We start from the raw sequence: 12,761 nt of genomic DNA, 5'->3' as shown, positions 1-12,761 counted from the left end.
GAGGGGACTTGCCACGCAAATACCTGAATGCACAGAACAAAGGGAAATCCTGTCGACGTTCTAACTTGGCGCAATCTCTCTATCCAGCATCCAGCTTTTCTTAGTGCTCACGGAATAGGAACTTGAGGGCTAGAAGCTTGCAACGTTTGCTGGGTTGCTCAAAAGGAAGTCTGGCGGGGTATGGAATGGTGGGGTTCTCTCAGGGTGGGTTTGGTTTAAATCAAATCGATTTAAATCACTAGTCAGTAAGACTTGATTTAAATCATTATTATTTTGTACAGAAAGAGTCATTCTTGCTGGTATAATCTTAATATTTACAACCCGTTTCATTTTTGGAACAATAAATTCTCAGAGTCATTTTTTTTACAGTTATATAAAAAATGACTGATTTGGTTATACTATTCGAAATACACAGACAGGCACTTGTGAAATTGTTGCGAGGTTTAATAAGTTGACTGTTTATATTTGGACAACTTTTCTGCTCTACTTAATTGGAAGGAGAAAAATAATCGTAACAATTTAAACAATTCGTTTGGCTAAAACAATAACATTATAGCATATGTATCCATGTTCGTTAACTGATGTGGTTAAACAATTTAAAAAAAACTTAGGCTGATTTTAGCACACGTGAAAAACTTAAAACAAATCCTTATTTCCTGATGAATAGCCTTTGGAGTAGAATGTAACTTTAAGAGAAAATCTTCGGAATGATTTTTCCTCCAAAAGCATTTTATTTTTAAAATCCAATTTAATTTTTTTTTTAAAAAAAATCCAATTTAAGTAAATAAAAATTCCGTTTTTTGGTGTCAAAATAAAAAAATTCCTTCCAGTAGCACCTTAAAGACCAACTAAGTTAGTTCTTGGTATGAGCTTTCGTGTGCATGCACACTTCTTCAGATACACTGAAACAGAAGTTGCCAGACCCTTCTATATAGTGAGAAGGTGGGGAGGGGTATTACTCAGAAGGGTGGTGGGAATGGGAGATTGGCAGATAGCTGAGATGAGCCTGTTGACGACTCTTAACGACTGCAATAGGTCTTACAGGAAAAGGCAAGGGGTGAGAAGGTGAGAAATGGCTTAGTCATGTATAATGAGATAAGAATCCAATGTCTCTGTTCAGACCAGGTCTCTCCATGGTTTTAAGTTTGGTAATGAGTTGCAATTCAGCAGCTTCTCTTTCCAGTCTATTTCTGAAATTCCTTTGTGGTAAAACAGCTACTTTGAGATCTTGTATGGAATGTCCTGGGAGATTGAAGTGTTCTTTTTTGGTGTGTGTTTTTTAATCATTGGTTTTTATCCACCCTGATTTCTCTTGAGCCAGGAGCGTGCCTGTTGTGGGTGGGCGTTGCTGGCACCCTCTTCTGTTGCACTCCAGAAACCCTGCGTGGTTGGGAAAACCAGAATTTCCTTCTGTTTCGTGTTGGCGCTTGGTGGGTGGGGAGCCAGTCTTTCCTGTCTCAGCCCTGCTTGGTCATCATGACTATGGCACGGGAGGGCGATGTGCAAACAAGCACCCGGATGCCTCTTGTACAACGAGGTGCATGTTCATAGATCATAGAATTGCGCAGTAAGGGGGTGATCTCGCCCAACCCTCCGTGGTGCAGGAATCCCTTGGCCCAACACAGGACTCGAACCCAGAACCCTGGCCTTAAAGAATCCCATGCTCTAACCCACTGAGCTGTCCCAGAAATGGGTATATTCCCTTCTGAATCCTGGACATTCCAAAGCACAGTCATACCTCGGGTTACAGACACTTCAGGTTGCGTTTTTGGGGTTAAATGTAAAGGGACCCCTGACCATTAGATCCAGTCGTGGCCGACTCTGGGGTTGCGGCGCTCATCTCACTTTATTGGCCGAGGGAGCCGGCGTACAACTTCCAGGTCATGTGGCCAGCAGGACTAAGCCGCTTCTGGCGAACCAGAGCAGCGCACGGAAACGCCGTCTACCTTCCCGCCAGAGCGGTACCTATTTATCTACTTGCACTTTGACGTGCTTTCGAACTGCTAGGTTGGCAGGAGCAGGGACCGAGCAACGGGAGCTCACCCCGTCATGGGGATTCGAACCGCCGACCTTCTGATCTGCAAGTCCTAGGCTCTGTGGTTTAACCCACAGCACTACCCGCATCCCTAATAATAATAATAATAATAATAATAATAATAATAATAATAAATAATATATATTAAACATACAGTCATACCTCCTGTTACGTTTGCTTGTTTTCATTTACACTGATCTCCTCTCTGATACCTTTACTTGATATTTCTTGCTGCTTTCTGCTTTCCTGATAGAAGCTTTATGAAAATTTAAATCTCTTAAATATTATACCAGTCTTTAACAATTTCAGTTAATCCCTTCGCCTTCCTTCCCCTCAGCCCAGTACTTCCTTACACCCGTTCTTTACCACCTATTATTTTTCTTATTGTTGCGTTATTCACTTTATTTGTTATTCCATCTTTGATATATTATTATCCTATCTCCTTGCGCCTTTTAAACTTTTGACTTCCTTCCATCCTTTAGTGACTTCAAATTTTCCATTTTTCTTTTTTGTTGTGTTGCATGTATATGTACATTTATTACTTCCAATTTTATACCTTTCCTAACTATTTTTTCTTTTCCTTAAACCTGCAAACTTCATTCGTCACATATCAATATATTTATTCCAGAACAATGTTTTTCCCCCCCCCAATATACTCTTTAACACAGTCCCATTCTTTTATTAATTTTTGGACTGATTGTCCTCTTGAGACTTCCGTTGACCTTGCCAAGTCTATATGTTCACATAGTTTGATTTGCCACACACTTACTGATGAAATTCCCAATTTTATTTTGGTAGTTCCTCACCTATAATACCTAACAAAAAGGCCTCTGGTTGTTTTTTTAACAAAAGTTATCTTAAACATGTTCTCTGGCTCATTTTATATCATTTCCCAGAAGCCACCTGCGGGGGGGGCAGGTTCTAGCACTGTTTGACGGTTTCTAGCACCGTTTGTCGGTTTCTAGCACCGCTTGACGGTTTCTAGCACCGTTTGTCGGTTTCTAGCACCGCTTGATGGTTCCTAGCACCGCTTGACGGTTTCTAGCACCGTTTGACGGTTTCTAGCACCGCTTGACGGTTTCTACCACCGTTTGTCGGTTTCTAGCACCGCTTGATGGTTCCTAGCACCGTTTGTCGGTTTCTAGCAACGTTTGTTAGTTTCTAACACCGTTTGTCGGTTTCTAGCACCGCTTGACGGTTTCCAGCACTGCTTGATGGTTTCTCTTTCCTCTCCCCAGCCCCCTGGTGTCAGCATGGAGGGCGGTGTGGACGGCCCCATCGGAATCCCCTTCCCCGACCACAGCAGCGACATCTTGAGCAGCCTGAACGAGCAGAGGAATCATGGCCTGCTCTGCGACGTGGTGATCCTGGTGGACGGGCAGGAGTTCCCCACGCACCGCTCAGTCCTGGCGGCCTGCAGCCAGTACTTCAAGAAACTCTTCACCTCAGGGCTGGTGGTCGACCAGCAGAACGTGTACGAGATAGACTTTGTGAGCGCCGAGGCCCTCTCGTCCCTGCTGGAGTTCGCCTACACGGCCACCCTCACCGTCAGCACTTCGAACGTGGGCGAGATCCTCAACGCCGCCACGCTGCTAGAGATCCAGGCGGTCAGGGACGTTTGCACGGATCTGCTGGACAGGAAGATTCTGGCCAAACACGACCAGATGGACACAGTAGATCAAATTGATCAAAGGAACCATCTCAGAGCGAAAGAATACCTGGAGTTTTTTCAGAGCAACCCCATCAACGGGCAACAGGGCACATACCCGTGGACCAACCCGGACTTGAGGGACCTTCAGCGGCTCGGCTTCCGGGGCCCGGAGGTCAAGGAGGAGCCGGACTGCAACGGCCTGGACTTCTACACTCAGGCCGCCCTCAGCGACAGACCAAAGGTGAACGACGGCGACCCCGACGGCAAGATGTGGTTGGACGCCGAAGAGGCCAAGGCGGCCGCCGCTGCCCAGGGACCCTTGTTCCCCGCCTCGCAGAACGGACAGTACGGCGGGCATGGCCTGGCCACGGTGCCCGGGGAGGATGAGGCGGCGGCTCAACTGGACCAGCAGGAGGCGGGGGGCTCCCCTGCCTTCGTCCCCGGGGAGGGCGAGGAGGCGGACCCCCGGGAAGTGGACGGTCTTGCAGCCAGCACCCTCCTGCAACGGATGATCAATTCCGTGGAGCGGCAGCAGCTGGCCGAGGACGACCGCAAAGACGACGACGGAGTCATGGATTATTACTTGAAATACTTTAGCACTTCCCAAGAGGGGGGCGAGTACCCGTCCTGGTCCCACAAGTCGGAGAAGAAGATCCGGGCGAAAGCATTCCAGAAGTGCCCCATCTGCGAGAAGGTGATCCAAGGGGCGGGCAAACTCCCTCGCCACATCCGGACCCACACGGGAGAGAAGCCGTATGAATGTAACATTTGCAAAGTTCGGTTTACGAGGTGAGCACGGGGAGAGGGGGCGGGCTGGGGGCGGGTCTGCAGTGTTGCCCCCCTCCGGAAGATCCCAGTCCTTACTACTGTGAGAATATTATTTATCGTTCGTTCGTTCTAAATTTTCGTAAATTTATACACTGCTTATACAAGGCGATTTGCAAAAGATGAAACAATCGATTGAGGGGTGGAATTGCAACTGTGCTTTGCAACGTACGAAGATTCGAACACAGTGGTACCTCGGTTTCCGAACGTAACCCGTTCCGGAAGACCGGTCGAGGTTCGGAAACGGAGGCGCAAAATGCAGCCTGCAAATTTAATGGAGGAAAATACGCTCAGCAGAAGCCATTTTGACTTCCGAGGCGCGTTCGAAAACGGAAGCATTTACTTCCGGGTTTACGGCGTCCGAGTTCCGAAACGTTTGAAAACCGAGGTACCGCTGTACTAAAATAGTTTGCAGCCACCACAACTTTTCTAAGCATCTGGGTAGATTTGTCTAAGCAGGAGAGTGGGCACGGTGAAGGCTTGCTCTCAATAAATCGGCAAGGAGTTCCGAAGGGGAGACGCCACACTAAATGCTTGGAAGTGGATTTCAGATAGCCCTGAATTACGCTTCTTGAGGTGAGTGGTGCTGCGGTTTTGACCTCTTTTCCTGCCTCCCAGCTAGATGTCGATGTCTTTATATACATATTCCCCTCTAGGAGGCTCAGTTGGGTAAGAATCAAGTACGGTCTAACCTTGGTTGTCGAACGTAATCTGTTCCGGAAGACCGTTCAACTTCCGAAACATTTGACAACCGAGGTGCGGCTTCCGATTGGTTGCAAGAGCTTCTTGCACTCAAGCCGCGTCAGGTGTTTGGGTTCCAAAAAACGTTCAAAAACCAGAGCATTTACTTCTGGGTTTTCGGCGTTCAGGAGGCAAAACGTACAAGTACCAAGGCGTTCAAAAACCAAAGTTCAACTGTGTACACTTCCAGAGATAGCACAAAATACACAACCTCTGGTCAGTGAGCCACCATAGCTGCTAGAGGCCGTGAAAATTTGTGTCCCGGGCTATTCAGAGTCTTCTAACCATGTACTAGCTGAAACCAAAGGGGCGCAAGGCTTGTCATGTGTGATTCCACCTCCCACCACCCCCACAGTTCTCCTGCCTCACTTTTATTTAAAATGCACCTCTGGTTTATTTGTGGGGCATAGGAATTCGTTCATTATTTTTTTTCAAAATATGGTCCGGCCCCCCACAAGGTCTGAAGGGCGGTGGACCGGCCCCCTGCTGAAAACGTTTGCTGACCCCTGATCTAAATGCTGCAGGTGGGGCGGAATTGCCAGAGATCATTTGGAACTGAACTGCGAACTGACCGTGAACTGAATTAGTTCGCTTCTCTTTGGACGTATCGGAACGTTAAAAAAAATGAACTTTCCAACTTCTCCAGGTCAGCCGCACAAAATTTTAAGCACAGGTGTGGCCGGGGGGGGGTGGCATTGAAAACAATGTGGATTTGGAGCATTGAAACGGCGTTCTCTGTTAATCCGACCTCTTGGGGGGGGGAGGCGGGTTTTGGTGGACAAGACCCCCCCCCCCATGGCCTGCTCAGGCGTGTGCCAGCAGCCTCCCAAGATGCAAGCGGATCTCTTTGAACACACTGGGGAGGAATTTGAAAGGTGTGCTAAGATCCACAACCCATAATTTGCCCTTCCTTGTCAATGCCCCCAAGTTACTGGAGGAACAAAATTGCACCCAGGAAAACAAGGTAGGAAGCTTCTTGCAAAAAAGTGTGTTTGTTTTTAACCTGTGGCTTTAGTTTTTGTTGTTTTTTGTTTATTTCTTGCTCGTTATGATACGTTTTATTTATTTAGTAAAGTTTAAAACTTTGCAGTCACATACTGAACGTACAACATAGAAACAAGAGTCCAGATAATCTCCTGGAGTTCCTATTATTGTGGGTCCTATAATTAATAATTTCCTCCTGCATCTTTTATGATAATCCCACATCTTTTTTCTCTCTCCATTGTGTCCAAAATTCACCATTAAACTACAAGTAATATTCCAATCCTACTAACGATTTTAACTGTTTACAATGGTTTTTAAGATACGTTATAAGTTTCCCCCATTCATTATTAAAAAATTTGGTCTTCCTGATTTCTGATTCTTGCCGTCATTTTAGCCATTTCGGCATACATCCATCAACTTGATCAGCCATTCTTCTCTGGTCGGGACTTTATCTTCTCTGCATCTCTGAAAAGTTATTATTATTTTCCTCATTATTATTAGCTTATTCCATTTGTATCCAACCAATGAGGGACGCAGGTGGTGCTTTGGGTTAAACCACAGAGCCTAGGGCTTGCCGATCAGAAGGTCGGCGGTTCGAATCCCCGCAACGGGGTGAGCTCCCGTTGCGCGGTCCCTGCTCCTGCCAACCTAGCAGTTCGAAAGCACGTCAAAGTGCAAGTAGATAAATAGGTACCACTCTGGCGGGAAGGTAAATGGCGTTTCTGTGTGCTGCTCTGGTTCGCCAGAAGCGCCTTAGTCCTGCTGGCCACATGACCCGGAAGCTGGACGCCGGCTCCCTCGGCCAATAAAGCGAGATGAGCGCCGCAACCCCAGAGTCAGTCACGACTGGACCTAATGGTCAGGGGTCCCTTTACCTTTACCCACCCAGTGAGCTGAGCGGGGCTTCGAACCCTGCTCTCCCAGGTCTCCCAATCTGGTTATCATTCTAGGACACCCTGGGTATTTTCCAAAGAAGCAACATTCCAAGCTTTGGAAATAAGAATGTGCTTAAAAGTTGGCTCTTTGTAAGCCAAAACTCCCTGCCAGAAAATTGGTCCAGGGGCAGGAAGCTAGATTCAACATACCTGAGGACTAGTAACTTTGGGAGGCTTGTTGTGAGCTGTTACTCTTTTGCTTTTGTTCTTTTGTTGTTTTGGACTGTGGGCCTCCTAGATATACAGTCATACCTTGGTTTTCAAACAGCTTAGTTCCTGAATGTTTTGGCTCCCGAATGCCGCAAACCTGAAAGTGACTGTTCCGGCTTGCGAACTATTTTTGGAAGCCAAACGTCCGGCGGGGCTTCTGATTGGCTGCAGTAGCTTCCTGTTGCCAATCAGAAGCCGCGCTTTGGTTTCCGAACGTTTTGGAAGTCAAACAGACTTCCGGAACAGATTCCGTTCAACTTCCAAGGTGCGGCTGTATTCAGTTTCTTACCAGGTTGCCATTTTAACTACGTTTGAAATGACGACAAGAGATTGTTCATATGTGTACTTCACAGTATGTTTTCTGGCTGACAAGAGACAATTATTCCTCTATAATAATAATAAATAATAATAATTTATTATTTATACCCCGCCCGTATGACTGGGGTTCCCCAGCCACTCTGGGCGGCTTCCAACAAAATATTAAAATACCAAATTGAAGGAGCCATTTGGCACCTAGATTATATATCTGAGTTTCTAACAAAGCCCATTGCCAAATCTTTAGCTCCACGTGACCATGATTTTTGGCCCCTTGGCTGGCTCAGGTTGATGGGATCTAGAGTTCAGTAATACCCAACGGGCTGCTGCAGAGTCCTACTCGGAAGAAAACCTATAAGTGGCTTAAAGAGGTCCAGCTCCAAGGGCCTTCTGGCGGTTCCCTCGCTGCAAGAAGCCAAGTTACAGTGAACCAGGCAGAGGGCCTTCTCGGTGGTGGCACCCACCCTGTGGAACGCCCTCCCACCAGATGACAAAGAGAAGAACAACTATCTGACATTTAGAAGACATCTGAAGGCAGCCCTGTTCAGGGAAGCTTTTAATGTGTTGACATTTTAATTTATTTTTAATCTTTGTTGGAAGATGGGCTGGGTACAAATAATAAATTATTATTATTATTAATTACTCCAAAATGACCCCAGGCTGCGCACCTGGTCCTTCAGGCACACGCTTGCCCCATTCAGGACCAGGGAGTCCCCCACACCTGCCCGCCCCCTGTCCCCCCCTCCAAAAAAAAACCCAGTAAAAAGGTAAAGATACGCCTGAACATTAAGTCCAGTCGTGACCGACTCTGGGGTTGCGGCGCTCATCTCGCTTTACTGGCCGAGGGAGCCGGCATACAGCTTCTGGTTCATGTGGCCAGCAGGACTAAGCCGCTTCTGGCGAACCAGAGCAGCGCATGGAAACGCCGTTTACCTTCCCGCCGGAGTGGTACCTACTTATCTACTTGCACTGGTGTGCTTTCGAACTGCTAGGTTGGCAGGAGCAGGGACCGAGCAACGGGAGCTCACCCCGTCGCGGGGATTCGAACCGCTGACCTTCTGATCAGCTGTGTGGTTTAAGCCACAGCGCCACCCGCGTCCCATAAAACAACAACAGTACTTCTGTCTTAAATCTTCCCTCTGTAACTTTTCCTTGCTCCTCTTTCCGACGCAGGCAGGACAAGCTGAAGGTTCACATGAGGAAACACACCGGCGAGAAGCCCTATCTTTGTCAGCAGTGTGGGGCGGCCTTTGCCCATAACTACGACCTGAAGAACCACATGCGCGTCCACACGGGCCTGCGCCCCTACCAGTGTGAGAGCTGCTTCAAGACTTTCGTCCGCTCCGACCACTTGCACCGGCACCTTAAGAAGGATGGCTGCAACGGGATCCCTTCCCGGAGGGGGCGCAAGCCCCGCGTGAGGGATGCCTCCGCGCCCCCCGCCACCCCGGCTTCCAACCCCGACGACGGGAGCCTGGCGGGCGGCGAGGAGGCCCACGAAACGCAGGATGCGACCGCGCCGCAGGACGGCTTAGAACAGCACTTTGACGGGAGTCCGAGCGCCAATGCGGCGCCGGGGGGTTTGAATGTAGGGGGGGAGAAGTCCGAGGGCGAAACGGAAGAACTCTCCTAAAAAAAAAAAATCAACCAAAAAAACAACCCGTAACGAGAAGAAAAAAACAAAAGGTGTCACAAAATCTAGTTATAACTTTTCCTCCAGTTCCTCTTTTAAAATATGGGTTTCCTCGCTCTTTTTGGGGGGGCGAGGAAAAGAATAGCCTTATAAGTCTATAATATATATATATATCTTGTTTGTGATCTTCCCCATAATAATAGGCAGTTTGTTGTACCCCTCTTGTTAGCCGCAGATTAATTTTTAAGGTTTTTTTGTTTTTTCCTGCCCTTGGGGGGGGTGGGAAAGAGGTGTTTAGAGGAAAGTTTTGGAAACCAGGTTGGAGGGGAAAAGAGAGGGGGTCTATTAAATACGAGACGAAGCTTCCAGAGTTTTTAGTTTGTTAAACGTTTTAAAACTTATACATATATATATGTGTATATATAAATATATATTATATTGGAGATTTTATCTATTTTAGCAAGCGTAATGTTCCAAAGGAACAAAAAGCAGGGAGATAAATTGTGTTGGTGGCTTGAGGAATCAATGAATTGGTGGGGTGGGGGGAAACTTCCTTCCTCTTCCTCTCCCCTCCCCCCGCCCTTCCCACCCCCACCCTGAAGGTGCTCTTCAGATAATGCCCATGGAGGTTTTAATTTTTCCCAAGGGTTTTGTTTTCTAGTGGGGTGGCAAATTCTGGAGGAAGACCTCTGGCTTCCTGGCGCTGTTCTAAATCCAAATCTCTAAACCGTTTCGGCCACTAGCTCTCTGTACAAGTCTTAGAAGACTTTTTTTGGGGGGGGGGGTCACGCTCCTGATTTTCCCATCGCAAGATCTTGAGGAGTCCCGTAAATCCGCCCTTGCAAATCGACGGAGGTGGATTTCCTGCGCTGCAAATTTAGGCCGATTCAAATTTTATTTTTCAAAAGGCTCGCGGATTTTAAAATAATCCGTTCGCCGTTCCTGCCGGGCGGCCGCAGACGGCAACCCCCTGGTCGTAAAAGGGGTGGGGTGAGGAGGCTGCGCCGGGCGTCAAGTCTAGAATTCACCTACGTTGGTAGGTGTCGAAATTATCTTGCTGGCAGCATAGAATCGTGCGGTCCCAGCCCTTAGCTTGCAAACCGCAGTTCTCAAACCAGCGGAAGGGAATTTCTCCAATATCTGCTGGTTTGAGGCTATCCCCAGCCCTTGTCGGCCCGCAGATTTCGAATCATTCATCTGGTCCACGTTCCATTTGGCTTCCGTTAAAGATCTCCCCCCAGCATTTGAGTCGTCAGTTGGCCGGATTGTGCCGGAGGGTCTTATCCAACCTGTGAACAACTTTTGTCGATTAAAAGTTTGCTCCTTAGCATTGCTCCAGCAGCGTCTTGTGTGCCCTGCGGAATGAAACCAAATTTTGTTTGCGGATAAAGTAAGTCGCCGCACAGAGAAGCGTTAGGCTGCCTCTACTCAGGGCTGAACCCATTTAAATTGAGGGTCATGTCTAATCCGGGCTTATTAATTTCTACTCGGAGTAGAATTTGGCTGGAAACAACCCTTTTGGGTTCAGCAATTCGCTGTTGCAGTCCTTAAACACAGCACTGTGCCTCTTCCACATTGCATATTGCATATTGTAACTAGACCTTACCTTTTGCAGGCAGGAAGTTGCCCCGCACGGTCCGACTTTCTAAAAATTCCCCTCTCCCCTGCGTGCTGACCAGGTTCCAGCCTTGATCATAAATCGCCCTTTGCGGGGAAACCTGAGTTCCAGTAACGCGAGGATTTTGGCTAGGCGGTCGTGGGAAATGCTCTGTTTTGAGTGCGGAAAACCTGGAGCTATTGCACCTTGACTTAAAAGCTTCCCGGCTTTTTAACAGGACTCTTTTAAAAGGGTTGCGGGAGCTTGCGGTGCATTTAGCCTCTCTGCAGGGGTTGCATTTTGCCCTTCTTGAGCACCTCAGGCTGGGGGGAGCCCTCCCTTCCCACCCCAGGGGCTCTCGCTAATAGTTCTCATGGGGGTCTTGTTGGCAGAAGGGCAAAATAGGCATTGGGGGTGGGATTTGCAAGGAGCAGCCATGAAACTGAGTTGGCGGCGATGCTATTGACCCGGGCGGCCTCTGTGTCCGCAGCCCCTATCCCATTTTTTATCCAGTGGGGTGCAGTTCCCTGCGCCCCCCTCCCACCCTCCACTCCCCACTCCTCCTTCCCCTTTTGGTACTATAGAAATATATATGCCTAGCACAAAAAAACCAAGCCAACACACTGAAATGAAATTGTGGGTTATTCAAGTCGGGTCCCATCTTCCAGTTTACGCCCCCCGAGTTACTGAGATTTTAACGGAGCCTCATTTTAAAAAAATTGGAAAAGGGGGTATTGGTTTGGACCAAAGCAAGGTTTGTGGTCCAAGCTGTTTTCTGTGGCGACCCACCGAATCCTGTTTCCCAGACCAACCATCTGATGTAGAATAAAAAAGCGTTCTTGATAACGCAGTGGCTGTTATATCAGGTTTATCAGAAAAAAGCGTTAGGACCCTCTTAAGCTAAGAAAACAAGGACACCTTTTTATCCATTTCAGAATTTTCTAAATGCACAGTTTGAAAAAAAATGATTCTAAAAGAGAGAAAGAGAGATTTAAGTCGTCTTTTTTTTTTTTTTTTGCAAGCACTTTTAAAGATTTTTCGTTTAATTTAAATATGAGAGAAAAGGTGAACCGTTTTGCCGAATGTAACCGAACAGGGGAGTGAGTGTGTGTGTTTGTTTGTTTGTGACGGGAAAGTGTGAGGGGGAGGAACAAAGAAAAATAAAATGGGTTGGGTGGGAAGACGTGGATGTTTTATTTAATATAGAAAAAAAAGCAATAAAAAAAACCCCACACACAAAAAAAAAGATTAGAAACTTAAGAAGTCTTAGCACTTTGAAATGGAACGGGTACTTTGAAATCACTTTATCTTAATTTAAAAGAAATATATATATCTATATATATATATATAAATAAAAGAAAGAAACGAATATGTTTACACGTCGAAACCATCTTCTACAGAAAGAAATTTATTGTTGTTTGTTGTTTTTATTAAAATAATTCCTAAAATTGAATTTATTTTTGTAAGAGAAAAAAAAACAAAACAAATGTATATATCTATCTATCTTATCTATATATTTGAGAGAAAGAATGAAAGAGAGAGAGAGACTTAAAATGAAATCCACCGTTTTGGTTCGTGGATTGAGACCAGGAGCAAAGCGAAACGTAGAAAAATAAAATAAAATCGGGAGGACTGGAGTTAATTAGATTCTGTGACACAGCAAAATTTAGAGGAATAAAGTAGCCCTCGGAAGTGATTTGCACTTCGGGGGAAAAAACACAAAATACAAAAATGGAAGCTTGAATTTTTAGGCAGGAATCATTGGGTTATTTTGTGTATGGTTTCTCCACCCCAGCCCTCTTTTATTTTTTATTTTTTCCTTTTTATGTCTTACT

General features: G+C 46.6%; 1 protein-coding gene across 1 annotated transcript; it reads left to right on the top strand.

Moving 5' to 3' along the window:
* Window positions 1-2,960: 2,960 nt before the first annotated feature.
* Window positions 2,961-11,155, top strand: ZBTB7A (zinc finger and BTB domain containing 7A). The gene is made up of 2 exons (XM_082206454.1): window positions 2,961-4,475; window positions 8,870-11,155. Exons 1-2 carry the CDS (start codon window positions 3,250-3,252, stop codon window positions 9,327-9,329), a joined length of 1,686 nt encoding a protein of 561 aa, XP_082062580.1. The 5' UTR covers window positions 2,961-3,249; the 3' UTR covers window positions 9,330-11,155.
* Window positions 11,156-12,761: the final 1,606 nt, after the last annotated feature.

This window comes from Podarcis vaucheri, assembly GCF_965113315.1.
Source record: "Podarcis vaucheri genome assembly, chromosome: 18".
Taxonomy (NCBI): Eukaryota; Metazoa; Chordata; class Lepidosauria; order Squamata; family Lacertidae; genus Podarcis; species Podarcis vaucheri.
This window is presented reverse-complemented; position numbering and strand designations above follow the sequence as displayed.